The 18,480-nt window shown below is 40.2% G+C and overlaps 1 protein-coding gene across 1 annotated transcript in view; it reads right to left on the bottom strand.

The window, feature by feature from the left end:
- The window catches only part of WDR33 (WD repeat domain 33), a 67,202-nt gene that overhangs the window by 1,418 nt on the left and 47,304 nt on the right, over positions 1 to 18,480 (bottom strand). The window contains exons 8-22 of the mRNA XM_058844122.1: positions 15,664 to 15,790; positions 14,942 to 15,096; positions 14,723 to 14,801; positions 14,126 to 14,236; positions 13,248 to 13,342; positions 13,036 to 13,044; positions 11,544 to 11,630; positions 11,178 to 11,317; positions 10,663 to 10,815; positions 9,270 to 10,316; positions 6,307 to 6,409; positions 5,579 to 6,023; positions 1,899 to 2,065; positions 1,675 to 1,767; positions 828 to 1,013 (exon numbers count right to left, since the gene is read on the bottom strand). Of these exons, the coding sequence (XP_058700105.1) occupies positions 828 to 1,013; positions 1,675 to 1,767; positions 1,899 to 2,065; positions 5,579 to 6,023; positions 6,307 to 6,409; positions 9,270 to 10,316; positions 10,663 to 10,815; positions 11,178 to 11,317; positions 11,544 to 11,630; positions 13,036 to 13,044; positions 13,248 to 13,342; positions 14,126 to 14,236; positions 14,723 to 14,801; positions 14,942 to 15,096; positions 15,664 to 15,790 (2,997 nt within the window). The remainder of the gene's footprint in view (positions 1 to 827; positions 1,014 to 1,674; positions 1,768 to 1,898; positions 2,066 to 5,578; positions 6,024 to 6,306; positions 6,410 to 9,269; positions 10,317 to 10,662; positions 10,816 to 11,177; positions 11,318 to 11,543; positions 11,631 to 13,035; positions 13,045 to 13,247; positions 13,343 to 14,125; positions 14,237 to 14,722; positions 14,802 to 14,941; positions 15,097 to 15,663; positions 15,791 to 18,480) is intronic.

The following is an 18,480-nucleotide window of genomic DNA, read 5'->3' as shown; positions in this document are numbered from 1 at the left end:
TTGATTGTGGTTGGTTCCATGTAAAAGAGTCACCAAATTGTTTCACAGAAATATTCATGAAGTTTCAATCTTAAAATGATTTTACCAATACAATTGAAGGTGACATAGCCCACATATGAAAAAGTATTGTTCATGGTTTGTTTATCAGGCTTTCTGCCATCATTCTAAACTTCCTTTAGCACATTGTGAGTTAATTACCACACTTGTGCCTGGACAACAATTGGACAACAAGGGAAAAACATTTGGCCTCCTTTTTTTGTTTAAGCATACTCTACTGCAGTTAAGTTTTAGAAGTCTGTCCATGGATGTTGTGTATATCAAAAGTTTGTATCATTCTTAAAGCAATTAGAGAGTTACAAAAGGTAACTAGACAGCCATTAAATATAAAAATATTTTAGTAAGTCAGATCTTCAGAGGTTTAGAGAGCACTTTAGGGATACATCACTCCAGGCTCACTATTCCTGTATTTGAGTTAAAGGATAAGATCACAAGCATTAATATTAATAAACAACTGTTCTAAAAATGAGGGAAAAAATACTGTTAATGAGTTTTCCAGCTGAAGTAACAAGGAACCAAAAACCAACTACTTTCGAACAGCTCAATAAAGAAGGGGATTCTGTGATGCTGGAGACAAGATTTGGATTTGATGTTTGAAAATTCCTCTGTTCTTATATTCCTGTAAGGCTGGTCCTTTACTTCCCAGCTGGTAAAATCAGATATTTACCAGCTCAGCTTTATCCCCTCTGAACAGGGAAGTTCTGGATAAACTTAATGCTAAAAAGACATGCCAGTGTTACTTAAGGGTTCCAGTCAAAGGGGCTTTTTACCTTTCCCCCTCTCCTCTGGAGGTCCACCTGGAGCATCCATGTCTCTGTGGTCAGAGGTTCCTGGTCCATCATGCCAGGGACGTTTCCGTGGTGGCAGTGAGGCCATGTCCATGCCCTGGAGTGAAGAGGAACGTTCTCTGTTGGCTGGAGAGTGCCCATCATGAGGAGGGTGATCTGGACGAGGACCTGTGCATGAAAACACAGGATAAGTAATGTTCATTGGATCATTATTCCTCATTTTTGAAGGCAGACACATAAATTTACAAACAACCCACACTGTTTGGCACACAATTTGAAGTTAAAATTATGTAAAACTTCTCCTCCCTCCCATTTTTCAGTAAAAAAGCTAAAGGTAAAAGAGATTTTAAAGATGATGGGAAAGAAAAGTGTGGCAGATGTAGTGTTCTTTCCAGTATAAAATACTTTCATATATTTTAGAGACAATCACATCTTCATTTATTCATGTTTCATTTGTGCTTTGTTTTCCCTGACATTCTACAGCTCTGTCTTGCCCCATATGGGATTGCCTTTAGTAACACAACTGCAGATATAAGCTGTTAGACATTGCAGCTGAAAAGATATCAACCCAGAGAAAGATTACTGTTGGCATTCATATACATATCTTAAAAAAACCCCTATGACATGTGATTCAATCATCCAGAGGCGACAAGTGCCCAGGCAGTTGTGGACTGTACAAGAACACAACTGAAAATCAAGGCTTTGAGGCCACAGTCACTTTTTTTTCAGTAAGACAGCCATATTCAGTTAAATTCTGTATAGTTTTTTAAAAATTTTTGGTTTAAGTTATTATATTGTAGAAATCTACAAACTTCACCAAATTTTTTACCTGGTTCTCTGTTTCCATCCCAGGATTCTGGTTTCCGCCCTCCTTCAAAGCGTGGGAATTCATCTGGAGTAGGAAGCAAACCCTTCCGAGCTCCTGAGCAGTGAGAGAAGCAGGGGACAGGAGTGAGAAGAGACATTGTATTCATGAAAATAACGATGTCTGCCCAAGAAAATGCCTTTCCTTCCTCACCCTTGCCTTTCTGCGTGGAAGAACATTCCCCTCACCTCTTAGAGCACCTCGACCTCGCCCCCGAGCACCATGATCCCTTCCTCTGGAGTTTTCATCTGGAGAGTCAAAAGCATCATCTGGCCCAAAATCTTCAGGGCCAGGAAAGCCATCTCTGCCCCTGGGTCCCCGGCCCTCATGTCTTGAGGGTCCTCCTCTTCGGAAGCTACAAGAAAGAACATGATACAAATGTGGTTTTTAGGCATCACTGAGTCAGTTTCAGTTTAATTATCAACTAATTTCTGAACTGTTTTCAGTTAATGCTACAGCACATACAGTTACTAGAACAGGATCTGTAGGTGGGAAAGTGCTCATTTCTGCCGTTGAGCACTCTGATAGTAAACTCTGTAATCTTCCTTTCATATTTCCTTCCACTGATTATGCTGGCTTTTCATACAAGAAAAATATTATTAAACATACTGAATTAATTTAATGAAAAGGTGGGAAAAACAATCAATGAGCGATGATAGATACAAGGTGAAGTAAGGCAAGGAAAAGTATAAGTGAATTGCACTTAATTCTGATGGTCTTACATTCCCCTTCCCTTTCCATTTCCATCATAAAACAAACAAAACATAGAAGCAATGAGAGTCGTGGCTATAACAAAACGTTACAGGATCTCATTCCTATTAATTCTATGACTCTTTTGCCAGAAAATTTTCCTTTTCATTCCATTCTTCGAAGTTTACAATTTTAGCAAAAGCATCTAGGCTGCCCTTGGATCTGTAGGCACAGAGGTGGCTGAACAGTGCACAGTGGCATTCTGCAACCTGAAGAGCAGTTTATCCAACTGCAGTAATGAATTTTGTGTTGCAAAATGTAATTATGACCCTGAAGTTGGTAACTGCTGTCTGTAAGTACCAGTGGAATTTGCTACGATTGGGTTCTGCACTGTATCTTAACTGAGTACAGCTCCTCCAGCGCCGCACTGGGGGACTCTGAGAGCTCTTCAGAGAGGAGAATGGCTCTTCCTGAGCTGTCAGTGCCATGTCAGGTAAGCCTGCAGCTGGCTGTGTGAATAACTAGGAGTTCTGTTCCTGACAGAAGCTGTTCAAACACCTGGAGTGTTTGCAAAGCACAGCCCTGCTCTGTGAGGACTGCGCTGCAGAGGACGCAGGCACAGCCCGGCTGAGGTGTTTGGGTGGTGCGGGCACTCTGGTGTCCCCACCATGCCACCCCACGCTACTCTGCCCACCCTCAGTGACAGCACACGGTGTGGAGCACTCCCTGCCCAGTCACAGATGCCTCCCACCTCCCCACTGTTCCCAGTTCCACACTGGATGAACTGGAAGCACCGCAGTATTCCCATGGTGTTGGCTGTGTGCAGCATCCCCTTCCCCGGCTCATTAACGACACAGTGCATCCTATTACAAGCAAAACTTTAGATACTTTTATTTAGAATTTTAACAACATTAACCTTTTAATTACAAATTTAAATATTTTAACAGTAGTCATAACACAATACAATATTTTTAAACTTTTACATTGTTTTTAATAAAAAACAATAGGTCTGTCTCCACCTCCCAGAAAACAAACACAATACAGAGAGGAGGCTGCTGTGCCTGTACAGGTACAACAGTGGATGGAGGAGTGCTTTGTATGGACCATGAACCATTTACATTAACCTGGATGGTTTGGGAAAACAAACTCAACAGTTTCAGGTACAAATGGTTCAAATAATCACAGAGCAATATTTTTTAGCCTTGAAACAGCACAGTCCTCTAGAGGTTTCTTAGAGGGCCTCCCGCTTTAATACTGATGTGGTGTGATTGGACTTAGCTTGGAAATGACCAAGATTTTCAACACGAGGCCCCAGGGCTGCAGGAATAGGCCCTTTCCTATTTCAGGCAACTCATGGACACAGCTGAGTTTTGAAATCTACGATACCTATGCCTGACACAGCCACAGCTCCTAATATTGTGTTATGGATATCCTTATTTGCCTTTTCTTATCAGTCACACATAAAACCCTGCCTTGCATCGGGTTCAGTTCCTGTTTGACTGCTCTCACATCTTCTTCCCCGAGGCCTAGGACCTTACTGTACACAACTACACACTGTGCAGATTAGCAGGCAGGAAGAGGCAGGTCTCTGCAGTAGAAGCATCATGTTGATATGCACAGGTAGAGTAAGAACAGGACAGGGATGAGAAGGATGGGAAATTAGAGAGAAACACACATACACACATTTGCCTCTCATGCTTGATCAAACCAGTTACGATCTCAATTTCAAACCAGCTAAAGGAGTGGTTGGGATTAAGTCCACCACAGCATCTGCAGTAAATGGCACCTAGTTCACTTTCATTCCAAGAAAATCATCAAATTTACAAGCACAGTGAGCCTTTTAGAGCCCTGTGCCATTTCATTTCAAACTCTCTGGGCAAACACTTGTAATCTGATAAATAGAATACTCTTAGTTCAAAAGTCAGATTTACAGGTCACAGGGTTCTTGTTTCCCTTCCTGAAACTTTTTAAAAATCAGGACCATAATAAAATACTTTCCAGTCCCTAAGCATGTTCAATATAAGAGCTGAAAAATCTCTACTGAGCTTCTAAAAGTCTTGTCTGCTGTGTCTTTTAGAGTTCTGTGATGCAGACCATTGGACCACTGGACCATCCAACTGGATTTTCTCTGGCTTTACTTTTTAAAAATGGCTTTAATTGTTACCTTCTTTTAGTTACTGTTCATTTCTTTTCATACTCTTCACACAAAAGGAAGTTACATCTTACAGAGCTAGGTAGAAAATAGCTAAAAGAAGAGCTGTATAGATGCAAAGTAAAAGGAATGTAAGAAAATTATTAAAAAGGCAACTAAAACACACAAAATTCACATTATGTGGAGACCACAGCATATTTGTACAAGCACATGTTCTTATACATAGAGTTGGTGGTCAGTGAGACGCTTAGACCTTGGAGGCCAAATTTCATTCAATTAAACTAACATAAATGTGGAGCAATTTTGCTGATAGTTAATCTCAGAGACAGCATTAATTCCTCCATATTTACATTGGTAACTAAAAGCAAATTTATCCCTTTGTGATCTATTCGGAAATTGTGAGCAATGACAAGGACATTGCTGTAAATCAAATTATTTTTGAGTTCTTCACTTGGCATTAAGAAATAAGTCAGAAAGAGAAATAAAATTTCTACAAGCAAATGCATGAAAAAATAGTCTCGACAGTCCAACAGATGCTGGAACTCTGTCCCTTCTATCTGGCAGTCAGATCACTGTTCCTGCTCCTTACAAGGGCATTGCATCTCATCCTACAGTCTCTACAGTCATGCTGTAGTTTGTGACTGGAGACAGAATCTCAAAATCCACTTCTAGTGTTCAAAAGTTTGTCACTTTAACCTTTAAGTCTCCTCTCAATTTTCATCAAAACGGTCTCAGATCTTCATCCTGTGTCACTGGATCTTCTCTACAAACTTTCCCCCTTCTCTTTACTTACTGTTTAAAGACACGGAAGCTGCTGTGTACAATGACCATTTTTCAAGTTTTCTTCTATTACTGAATGATTTTTATGGACTCTATACTCAGGTATATTAGAGTTTTCATTTCCTTATTGGTTTCCAGTTTATAAATCTGAAACAGATAGACTCCTTAATGAAAAGGAAACCAGGAATAAAAGAGTTCCCTCCATTTACCCTTTAACCCAAGAAAGAGATAGGGATTTATTCTTACCTCTCATCTCGCCTTCCTCGGAAGCGTGCATCCTCCGGATCCCGTGGATATCTGTCATCTGAAGGTCTCCGTCCTTCCCAAGCACCAGGAGGCCCACGGTTGGAACCACCTCCTTCAAATTCCCTGTGATCAGGAGGAAAGGGAGGCCCGGGTCCACCTCGTCTCCATTTCTCATCTTGCAATGGTGGGCCTCCTCTCCCCTCGAACTCTCGTAATCGATGGCCAAATCTCTTATCTGGGTGGAAATCGTCACGGAAGTCGTCTGGTCGATCAAAGTCATCGTGGAAATCGGGGTGAGGTCCCCGTCTGTCCCTGCCATCACTCCAGTCCTGGCCCCCTCGGAACAGGCCCCTCTCCGGCCCGTGCTCGGGGCCGCTGCTGTTCTGCTCGTGCCGTCTGTCCGACAACGGGCCCAGGTGATGGTTGGGTGGCCCACGGGCATCACCTTGAGGGACAAAAAACCACCACAGCAGGCTTCTGTAATAATTTCTAAATAAATTCAGGGTGCTCTAGTTCACACAGTTCTAGAAAGCATATGGGATACATTCCACATTAAACAATAATTCTGTGAAAATTTTTCCTGTATATCCCAGCCCGCACCTATGGAAGCTTTTCTCTCAGCCAAGTCCCTGCACTGTGCTCCAGCCATTTCTCCCTGGATGCACAGCACTGGGACAGCCCCTCTTTGAAGAGACTGACTCACAGGAGAACAGACTATGTTTAATTACCTTTATTAAGACCAGGTCCTTGGTTGTGAGGGCCCAGACGACCTTGTCCTCCTTGCTGTCCCAGGCCTGGTATCAGCGGAGGAGGACCCGGGTTCTGTCCATCCTAAGAAGAAAAGCCACGTGAATTGCCATGTGTGAGTAATTAAAAAATTTTCTAAGAGTGCAAAACAATTTTCTTTCCATAAAGTCTGCATCTGCATAGGGTGTACAACAGAAACAGCTCATGTTCCAATGGTTTCAGCCTCAGTATTCAGACATTCACATCAGTAATGCTTCAGTCACTGAGAAACACACCCTTTTATAGGAAACAAAATGTGAATACCTGAAATGCTATCTGTTACAGCTAAAGATGATAAAAGCCCATATTCTTCCTGAGTATGAATATTCTGTAAGAATGCAAGATTTAGACTTGGCCTTTGCACTGATTTGTTAAAACCCTTCCAGACTGCAGACTGGAAATACTTAGAGATCTGTACTCCAGCACACCACTGGGTCATAATTACACTGCTTAACTTCTCCATGAATCAAAGTTAAATAATTTTAATGCTCTAAATTTATTTTGGAGAAGCACTACCTTTTTGTTTCTGGTTGCAGAGAAGCAAAAAGTTCATTTGTGCATTTACCCCGTCATATCTTGAAATACAGTTTTAAATTAAAAATTTATATTCAACTGCAATATAGGTGATAAACACAAGAAAGCACACAAATATATATGTACTACAAACTTCATATTTGCATTGAGTAATTTTGTAAGAATGTTGGGAAAATAAGCAAAATAAAAGATCTGGCTTAATGTCCATAAAAAAACCTCAAAAAACAAAATCCCCAAAAATACCTTCCTAGTGATGGAATGTTGACTTGAGTCCAGAACAAATCCATCCTCTGACTAGGTAAGAGCCAGCTATCACAGTGATTCTGCTGTTCCTCACCAAAACCTTGCTGGAATTCCTGGATTTCCCATATATTTAGCAGATGCTTACTTAAAATAAATTTTTTGGAACTTCTTCCATTTATGGAAGTATTTAACCAAAGTAGCAGTTTTTAGCACTCAGTAAATAACTCTCCTTTAGCAGAAACCTTGATTACAAACAAACCGTGCTTTGCCAAGCTGGGAACACAGAGCCCTAACTCCGCATTTTCATGGGATTTTTGTTTCAAAATTCATTCCAGGCCTCAGACTGGGTTTGAACTGGAAAATATGCAGAGTTTAGAAAGGCACTTTACTAAAAGCTGAAAATGGTCTTGTGCATCCCAGCAAACCTCTGCTTCCAGTGTACAGCCAGTGCAGGTAACAATATCTTAAATGGGAATTAACCCTTAAAATAATATGTAATTGTTCTGTATTAATGTCACAAGCCCTTGATAAAGCAGATATTCACACACTTCTGCTACTGAAAAGGAAGAGAAGTGATTTGTACAGTCTTACAGAAAAAGAAAGCCAAATCCAGAACACAAAACAAACCATAGTCTATTGTTTTAAAAAAAAAATCACAGATGGGGCCTTTTTAAACAGGAACTACTGCTGTATTCGTATTACAAAGAAGCAAAATGGAACAAAACCTGACATGAATTTTCAAATAATTTATTTTTAAAAGCCATTACCACACTAAAGGTGCACAAGGAAGGAAGAATGGTCTAAAATATCTCACTATGCCATATTTTTAGTATCTGTAAAAGCCTTTAAGATAGCAGTATTCAAAAAAACCCAACCAGCCACCTGTCAAAAACACCCTACTGAATTCCAAACAGTGTGCAAGGGCAGCCTCCACAAACAAAATTTTCAAAAAATTCTCAAAATTTTCAAAATATTCTCAAAGCAAAATTAGTCTCCCTGGGATAGCAATAAGAAGCAACTCTGCTGGTTTAAGTTACATAGCTGGGGAACCAACACTTGTTTGTGTAAATTGGATACTTTTGAGATCTCAGCAACAGTGACACATTAACTTCTGGAGGGAATTATTGATTTGGAAGGAAAAAATATTCAAAATAACCCACAACTTGTGGGCTACTCTACTTCAATCTGAAAAGGAATCCCTGAGCTAAAGCTCATTTGAATATTCAGTTCCTCATTGTGACTAGTACTGGACTACACACTAAGTACTCTAAGCTTTGACTGAAACTATTGAGTGCAGGTCTATAAGAGACAATTCTGGTTTAAAAACACCACGGGTTTTTTTTTTTTCAATTAAGTAATTTTTTTTTCCTAAACTTTCCACTCAAAATTCACCTAGAACTGAAGACAGTTGAGACAAAGTACAGAAGTGGTGCTATCCAGTGAGGAACTTATGGGATGCAATAACCACAGAGAGCTCTGTGTGATGTGTAGTAGAGCAGAAAATGGAAAGTGCTCTTCTGTATCCCTCTGCACTTAAAAGTCAACTGTTAAGTGCAACCAGACCTAAGCTGATTCCAGGTGTGTGTCAACATCTATGGTCAATTCATCCTGTAGTTCAGATTAACTACTCTGGACAACTGAGAGTTGGCAACACCTTGTTTTAATTAATACATATGACTTTTCTTATGTTCAGTTTCTTTAAATTTGACTTTTATTAGTGCTTGTTTGTTTCTCCAGGAAATACCCCACTTAAGACAGTTCAGTGTCTTTAAAAAAAAAAGGAAAAAAAAGGAGTTTCTCTTAAGGTTACATATTTTCACAGCAGACTGGTTTCTGTACTACTGTTCCAAATAATCCCTTTTCCACAGTTACCTGTCATAGAATCATGAACGGTTTGGGTTGGAAGTGACCTTAAAGATCACCTATTTCCAACCTCCCTGTCACGGGCAGGGGCACCTTCTGCAGTTTCCAACCTATAGAACCCTTCTTATTATCACTTCAATTTTCCTGAGGCCTCAGTCCTGCAAGGGATACCCAACCTCCATTCTCTCAGCTCCTGCTGTGCATTTCTATTACACAGACAGTTATTGTTCTGAAAAGTCCCCTTGTTCCAAAGACCACCACGTACCTGATTGAATGGGGGACGAGGCCCATCACCCAACAGAGGTGTTTTCTGCTGCTGGAAGGGCAGAGGGCCCTGGGAAGGGTGCGGCCCTCTCGAAGGGTTTGGCTGTCCCTGAGGTCCTTGCATGTTTCCTTGAGGCCCCACCAAAGAGCCTTGTGGAGGTCCCTGCTGGCCCTGGGGACCAGGTGGCCCACGCATTTCTTGTGGCGGTCCCAGCATTGAACCTTGAGGTGGGGGTCCCTGAAGGCCCCGCATCTCCTGGGGACCGTGTCCTAGTAAACCACTTTGTATATGAGGACCTCGCATTTCTTGTGGATGACCCATCATCATCCCCTGTGGATTAGGTCCCTGGTTATCTCTGGGTCCTGGTGGACCCTGCATTCCTCTTGGATTAAGTCCCATCAAAGGCCCTTGGGATATAGGGCCCTGCATCCCTTGAGATCCTGGAGCTCCTTGCATGCCGTGGGGAAGAGGTCCTTGCATTCCTCGTGGACCAGGTGGCCCCTGCATTCCTTGACCTCCAGGGGGACCCTGAGGACCCAAGTGACCTTGTGGGCCAGGTGGGCCCTGTGGTCCTAAATGAGTCTGAGACCCAGGCAGACCCTGTGGTCCCAGGTGTCCCTGTGGGCCAGCATTACCCTGGGGACCTGGGGGCCCCATTGGCCCATGAGGGCCCGGATGTCTCTGCATTCCTTGATGTCCGTGTAAATCCTGAGGCCGTGGCATTCCTTGTGGAGGCCCTTGGGGGCCTGGAGGTCCTTGTGGTCCCATGAACCCTTGTGGACCTCCAGCTCCTTGGTGTAATGGACCTTGAGGTCCTATTTGTCCTTGGGGTCCCGGAGGTCTGAACTGTCCTTGTGGACCAGGAGGTCCCATCTGTGGCATATTCATTGGCATCTGCTGAGGTGGAAGGGGCTGCTGAAACCCTTGAGGCATCTGTGACATTGGGCCTTGCCCTGGGAAAGGCTGAGGTCCATGAAGAGATCCTCCTGGGGGCGGTGGCTGCACTTGCTCAGCTTGCTTTTGTGCAAGTCTCTCAATCTTCAATTGCTGTCAAAAAAAGAGACACAGAAAATCAACCAAGCACAGAAGTATGTTACAAGTAAAAACCAGAAGCAGTCATCCCATTTCAAAGGAATTTAAGAATGCTTTTCATGTAATTAAGAGAAATAACTAAAGAGAAATTACTAACTGAAGAGATCCACTGGTAAACTGAGATGTGTGGGCCTCACATCATCACGCATTAAGTGCAATATCCTGTTCAATTAGATGTCTTTTTGTAAAAAGGTAAACAGGTGAAACTGCTGCAGGAAGCTGCTCACTTTAGTGCTGAAGGCCAAATCTGTCACAGAAAGGACTAAAGCAAACTTGTTAATCCCTATGTTTCCACACATACCTCCAGGAGTTGTGGGTTTGTGTACTGAAGTGCTGCCATTTCTTGCTCAATCTCTGCCTGTGATTTCTTTTTCTCCTCCAGTTTAATATCCTCCTTTCTATCATTCAATGGCTCAGGTGGGGGAGGCAAAGGAACTTTATTTTGCATCCATGCCTATAAAGATTAGGAAACACAAGATTAATTCTGTCGAACAACATGTGTGCAACACATTGCTGCAATGAGAAAGGATATGCTGAAACATTCTGTAGTATGGATACTTGAAAGTAAAAACAATGCTGAATAAGACTTCTATATCTCCTAAATTCTTCCCAGGTACAGATACAAGATAGAATTGGTATTTAACCAAATATTTCATGTTTAAATAGTAATTAAACTAGCTACTGTGGTAAATTGCACTGGGTATTTATACAGGAGAGCTGATACTGAAAATCCTAAACACTTCAGAAGACGCACAGTTTTTGAAGTTGGGAAAAGAACAGTTTGTTCTGTTCACTGTGTATCAGGTACTTACTTACCTGCTGAAACTGTGCTGGTATTGGTTTTGCATAGGGAACTTTTTTCTGTGGCACTTTCTTTTGGTCCTTTTGCATTACTTCCTCCATTCCCCAGTCCAGTCCTGGGATTGTCATTTCAATGTCATTGGACTCATCTTTCCCTTTGGCACCAGGGAAACAAACAGTCAGAGCAATGCAAGCTTACAGAAATATCCTTTATTTTTTTCACAGAGGTTTTCAGCTCATCCTTCTTTACATGACAAATACGCACAGCACAGAACTTTAGAAAAGAGCTCCTGTGCTCCCAAAGAATATGAAAAGAATGAAAAGGAAGTCACACAGTATCTGGATTGCTCAGGAGAATGCTTCCCCATAGCTATTACTTACCCATCTGCTCCTGCTCCATGGCTATTTTCAACTGTTCAGGTATTCCCATCCCAGGAATAACTGCCAGGCTGTTGGGCTCCAGATCATCTAGAGAAAAAAACATTACACTTGGAAAATTTTTCTTTACATTACTGTTTTATCCCTTTGGATTCTCATATGCTTTTACCATTAGTATTGTTATAAATAACTATGTAGTTATTGTCTTTCACTGTTGTTGGCTTTTGTAAATTATTTTGATATAGTACAGTTTATAATCTCTTTTTAGCTGCTTTTGATATAATTTGTCAACCTTTTATGGTTAATACCCAAATCCCTGTGTAAATTGTGTATCTTAGTGTGATAAATATATATTATAGTTTAGGCTTTTGCAAAATATTAAAATAGAGGCTATGTGCTGTGTATTATTAACTTTGGCCCAAGTAACTGTAGTTGTGAAATAACAACTAATGCCTTTATTTTTGTAACTAACTGACAAAAGTGAAATAGCTAATGTTGATTGAAAGTACTGGTAAAAATGACAGAATGTCTGTATTGAACAAACTGGGCAAATAACACTGAAAGAGCAAAGAAGAATCCACCACTGCCCCTTCGGCTCTCAGTAACACTCAAACCACAGACCAGGGGGACTCGTGAGGAAACAAAATACAAGACTCTCAAAATCACACCTGCATTGTGGCACCTACTCTAAGAAGATGAGGTCAGAGGTTGAACTAATAAAGAATTCCCTGAATATATAAACTCAAAGGAATGTTTAAATATGTATAATCTTCATTAATATGCATTTGACCAATGCAATGACAAAGTATATAAGAAGAGTTATTATAGTTAACTGTGTGCTTCTGGCAGTTTGCCAGGTACCCCAGCACTGGATACTGTCCCTTTTATCCATTATTAAACTTTTTAATAAAATTTAAAGAGTGAGCTTTGTTTCTCACAGTATCATATTCCAATAGTAAATAGATATTTTACAACTCATAGGTCACAATTTAGTTTTATACGTGAAGTAGAAGATATTAAAAGAACTGCAAGTTCAGATTCATAAATATACCCCAAAAGGTCAGAAACTATGTCCTTTCAGGAAGGTTACATTTAGGGTAGCAGCTGAGAAAAAGAAATAATAACCTATAACCAGTCCCATTTTTGTTATAACAAATCTATATATTTTAAAATTTAACTTGTATTAAAGTGCTGCATTTTAATCACCTCCCAAAAGCAAATAATTAAAAATCTGAAGAAAGAGATGCAAATACAGGTGGCTGAGGCACACCAATGAGCTGGGCAATCCTGAGTAGCCTAAAATTATTGAGATAAATCCTTAAGAGCAGAGTAAAGTTTAAAAGTTTTAGTAGAATTCTTATTGCTTTTCCTGTTGCAGTTCAGGACTGTGGGAAGCCTTGAAGCCAGATGAAGTTTTCAGGAAGAAAAGTAAACTGGAGATATTGCCAGAGGGACAGCCAAACCTCCTTCCTGTGGTTGACAGAGCAGGTCTTACCTCCTGGAGCTGTGGGAAGAGAAGAAAACCCACTGTTGGAATGATGATCACTGATAACATGGGAAGTAAAATCACCTTAGAAAAAAGTCTTTTTGCCCAAGTGGTCCCCAGTGCTATAATTCTGCCTCCTCACCTTACCCAGAAGTGTCACCTAATGACCTAGGCCTGTTCCTGACCCCAATCCTCTTCCATATTGAGGAAAAATGCCTTACCATATTCCACACCATCCTCTGACATCCCAGGCAGCAGGTTCAAGTTGTAACGATCTCGCATTTTATCTCCAGGCCGATTTCTAGTCCAAAACTTGCTGTCAAAAGGAAGTTATATGATCTCATTAAAGGGTCAAGTCTTAACAACTTTCAATCTAATTAGTTATTTGATTTTTAATATAGTATCTTTATTATATAAGGATTCAACTCTTACTAAATCAAGTTCAGCTCTAGATCTGAACACAGGGTATGAGCTTCAAGCCAAAAATAAAAAATCCAACAAGTACTGCAATGAATTACATAGTTAAAAGTTAGAAGATACTTCAAAGTGTAATGGATGTTAAACACAAGGCATCAACACCAGATCTTGAAAAAAAATAAATTTCTAGTCCATTCCAAAACCTTCTTGCTCAAGTATATTCTTCATATACACTAAATATACACATGTCCCCACAAAAAATTTACTGCATTTATAAAATGCACTATGTTTGTATCATGCCCAACCTAAAAACATGAACTACAGCCTCTGAACGTGTCTGCAAAGACATGTGAAAAGACATGACCAGCAAATGATCTGCAGGAAAAATTGCTGTGGACACAGGAGTATTTCTTCAGCAAGAAACTACAAGAATTATTTCTTTAAACATTTCTTCAATAGATTTCAAAAGCTCCCACCAATCAGAACTGTAATGTTTGTTACAAGAGGTCAGACTCTACATTGCAATATGAAATGTCAGTGCCACCTAGTGCTTCCTATTGACAAAAGTTACGTCTCTGCTTTGGCCACTGGTTGTGTATCAGTCACAAATGATGCTAAACACTGTTCTAGTTTCCAAAAGTAAATACAGTCCCTTAGACCTTCTTTGAATACTTGAAATTACCTGGTGTGATCATTTGAGCCTGAACACAGAATGTGTCCGAGGGGATGCCATGCCAGACTCCAGATCATTCCTTCATGGGCCATTTCCATTCCACCAACCTCCTTCTCAACCCTGATGCATAAAAAAACAAATAGAAATTAATCATACAGCTGAATATCTCCTACAGCTACAACAGAAAATGTCTGCTATTCAGTTGTTGTTCATCCTCTATTTTGTCATATTTAAGCCTCTGTAATTTTTCTACTGGGTGAACTGATTATTCCCTGAGGTTTTAATAAGCAGTTCAGTAATGTAGGGATTTTTAATTGTACATTTAATACCAACATAATTTCAGCACCTCAGAATGCTTTAAGAAACTAGGAATTTCAACTATTCATCACCATCGCAATACATGGCTAGTTTTGTGCAAGCAATTGTACCCTTTAAAGCACATTTCTACAGGAAAACTTCATAAATGAAGCACAATATCAAATTCCTCCAATACAGAGAAAAACTATTATCATAAATGTGCAGGTTAAATATGGAACCAAAGGGGAAGAGGCATTTTGTGTTTTGTCTAACAGCTTGTACAAACATGCTGATGAAAATGCCACATACCCAACATGCCAGAACAACAAGGACCCATCAGACCCTCCACTGGCAAACAGCCCTTCGTGAACAGGATGCCAGGCCACAGCTGAAACATACAGTAAGCCATGATCAGAAGATATAATACTAAGATTTCTAATGAATGGCAAGAATTTTAATTTTTAATCTAAGCTTAATAATAACAATCTACATTATAAAATAAAAAAAAAAAAATCAAAAATATCTGACCTGTGGCTTCCTTCTTATGACCCCTGAAGACCTGAAGTTCTTCTTTCAGGTTCCGGATGTCGAAGAGCTTACAGAGGTGGTCACGAGAAGCTGTCAGCAGCCAGTTGCCATTGAGATTGAGTTTCACCTCCATCACTGTGTTTTTGTGAGCATGTCTGCAAGCAGAGGGAAACAGAAACTGATTGTTTGTCCTGAAACTGATCTCTCAGACACAGATAAAAATGTGTCATTTGCCAGTCACAAAAATTCAGGTCAATAACGAGGCAGTTCAGGCTACTAAAGCAGAACACTGGGGCTTTCTGTGCAGAGGCCCTGTGCTTTGATCCTGCTCTTCTGTCTGCAAAGCAACTGGTAGCACTCAGAGACAGTATCCAGTTACTGTGCATGTTTCTACTGTAGCATAAGAAAGTTTTATCAGCCAGATGAAATATTTCATTTCTATTTCCTTGAGTCTGAATGAGAACTGTGCGACTAGATTGTCTGTGAAGAAGAACAAAGTAAATTTAAATAATGAATATTAAAGTCTCAATTTTCTAAGTACAGACTTGTCTTCACCTAACCTCTGGATTTTCTGGCATAGCTAATAGCACTAGCTTCATGTTTGAAGTACCTATGTATGGCTGAAAAGTGAGGAAAAGAGCTAAGGAGGGAATAAAGAAAAAATTATTTTATAAAGTTAGCTTATATTTGAGTAAATCAAAAGTCTATGAGTAAGAACTTACAGTGTGGCAAGACTCTGGCCAGTCTTTGGATCCCAGAACTTGATGGGCTGTTGGCTATCTTTACTTCCTGAAACAACTAAGCCCTTTGTTGGATGCCAGTCAACACATTTCACATCTGCTCCATGGCCTGTTAAGAAGATAAAAATTGTCCATTCAGAGATTTCACAGAGAAATTACAGGGTGCACACCTTATAACTAATGTAAAACTGAATGAAAAACGTCACAGAGCACAGGTTACAAAATATGAACTAAATAAAATCTCTTCCAAGTTATTTATCTTGCCTTCCTTCCCACTAATTAATGGGAGCATTTTCTTCTCAGATTATGGCCTCAAATGAAGCTCTCTGGAAAAATTATATAAGAAGTTTCTGTTTAAATTGGTACTTTTTTTTAGGCTTTGGCCTTATACAACTTCACAGTATTTTAAATGTAGCACTGATGAAGCATTTATATGGAGGTGGTGAGGTAAAATGATTCTGTGACACTTCACTTTCAGTGAAAAGCTGTAGAAAGATAAAGCAAATACCTATTTGTTCCTATCGTATCAGTACTATCCTTTTGCTGTCCTGTCAGAAAATAAGCAAAGAAATTAAATAATGGATCTGAAAACTAAATTAGTTTATGATGAAAAGAAACCTTATGAGATGAGATCTCTTACCAGTTTACAGGGATTCATTCAGGTTTTTCCAGTGCTAAAGAGTTAGCAATAAAACCCCTTTGTGATATAATTTCCTTTTAAATTGATTGACCTTGAGGGAAAGCCAGTGCTGTTCAGAAGAGCTAAAATCCATCAAAAAATAAAAAAAAAATAAAAAAAAAGCCTGTTCCTGCTGCATGAGAAAATGAGATTTCTGAGGTTAACTACAGGAATTCAGAGAAGAAATAACAAACAATAATTTCTTTTCCCAATCTCTCTACACCAGCCCATTTCATGGGAGGGCCAACAGTATAGTCCATCCCAGAAAATGAGGCAGCATGCAGTGACTGAAGAAAAAAGCAATTTGAGAAAGGAGGGTCTGCCTGCAACATGAAGGCACTGAAGTCATAAATGGCATGGAAGAATGGGAGCATACTCCAGGAGAGACTAAGGATTCCCATCAAGTCAGACAGCTCCCACACAGTGGAACACGTAAGTTTAAGCACTACAAGCTGTCTTAACGCAGATTTCACTTTGACAAGACATTAAAAATAAGTGGCAGTTGAAATTTTCCTGAGGCCACAGAAAAATCCCATTAGAATTGATGCCTTTCTGAGCTCTGAAATCACAAACCAAAGATTAAAAGGATAAAAGTGGCTACCGTTTATTGAAGGATCCTTCAGGTGCACTTATGGCAGAAAGCACAGCAGAATGCACATGGATATAGGGCTAGGGCATTTTTATAAGTTTAGCAGATGAGCATAATTGAAAAGAATCCCCAATAAAAAGTACAGTTAATGAAGTAATTCCCCCCTTGGTTTGCCTCCTACTGAAGCCTCCCCCCTTTCTCCTAGCCCCACATTGTTTATGTCTACATACATGGGCAAGTAGAAGAATGGCCTTGGTTCACTGAAGAAACAAGAGTAGAATGGGATTCCAGGAATGTGTCTGTCAACAAAGTACTGCAAAAGTACTGAATGCTAGCTAAGAAACTATGTAATTATACAATAAGAGTCTGCAGAGCTACAAATATATGAAATACATATAAAAAAAGCAAAAATTTTCTGCTTCAGAATAAGGAATATACTTGTATCTTAAAATAGAAGCAAATTGATAACACACAGAGCACAGTCTCAAGTGAGTGCAACCTTGCTCCTCTCTGGAGGAAAGGACAAACAGGGAAGAGGTTCTTGGCCAAAGAAGAAATGAATCCAGCCTTGGCAGGTATATGGGAACAACTCTAAGAACTGACAGACAGTAGAGATGAAGGAACCCAACTCCTCCTGCCACAGCAGGCAGAATTGGCTTTGGAGTATGTAGGGTTTCATACATTTCATTCAGAATTGGCTTTGGAGTATGAGGGAAGAGCAAGATCCTCAAGTTGCCAAGACCAGCAATGTGCTCTGGTGATCTGGGCTCCAACAGAGAGGCTCTGAGATGTGGTCTTTCCTTTTTCTCTGGCTTTTCTAATGCAGAAGGAAGTGACAGGCACTGCCTGCATTTGCTGTGACTAAATCTCTCAATTAAAATATGAAGCTGCATGCTGAACAAATCTAGCTTCCCAGTGTTTATTTGGAATTAACAATTCAGCCAGGAGTAAGGGAGAAAATGCTACTCCTCCACAGGGGAGGGGAATCCATGCCTGCAGATTTCCAGCTGAGGATATTCTGTAGGCAGTTGCTATCATGCAGTCTCCAGGGAAAGAAAAGAGATTTTAATTCAAGGCCCTTACAGAAATACACTCCAATAAAGTTAATACTTGGTTGAACCATATGAAAATGTGTTCAGACTAGAATGCTTGTGTACCATCATAGATATAAAATCAACAAAGCCCAAAAAAACCATAAAAATCTGCTACCTGCATGGACTGGAGTGACACTGGCATTGCTGCTCCTGAAATAAAGACAATTAGCAATGGAAAAGCACAGGGAGACATAGGGCTAACTATGCCTGATGGAAAAGATTGCATCCAGAAAACAAGTGATGCTGGTGAAAGGCCATGGCCATCTCTGGGTGACAGCTCATCCTCTGAAGGGCCCTGGTTTAGGCTTTTATTGAATTAAGCCAGCCCAAACATAAATTTGTACCGTGATTAAAATAAAGCTTAGAATGGTCAATCTTAAACAGAGCAATTGAAAGCCCTTTCAAAGTCTTCAAAAGGGAGAAGCAGTGACAGACAG

The sequence above is a fragment of the Poecile atricapillus genome, chromosome 8 (assembly GCF_030490865.1).
Source record: "Poecile atricapillus isolate bPoeAtr1 chromosome 8, bPoeAtr1.hap1, whole genome shotgun sequence".
Classification (NCBI taxonomy): Eukaryota; Metazoa; Chordata; class Aves; order Passeriformes; family Paridae; genus Poecile; species Poecile atricapillus.
The sequence above is the reverse complement of the archived record's forward strand: the minus strand, read 5'-3'. Positions and strand labels throughout refer to the sequence as shown.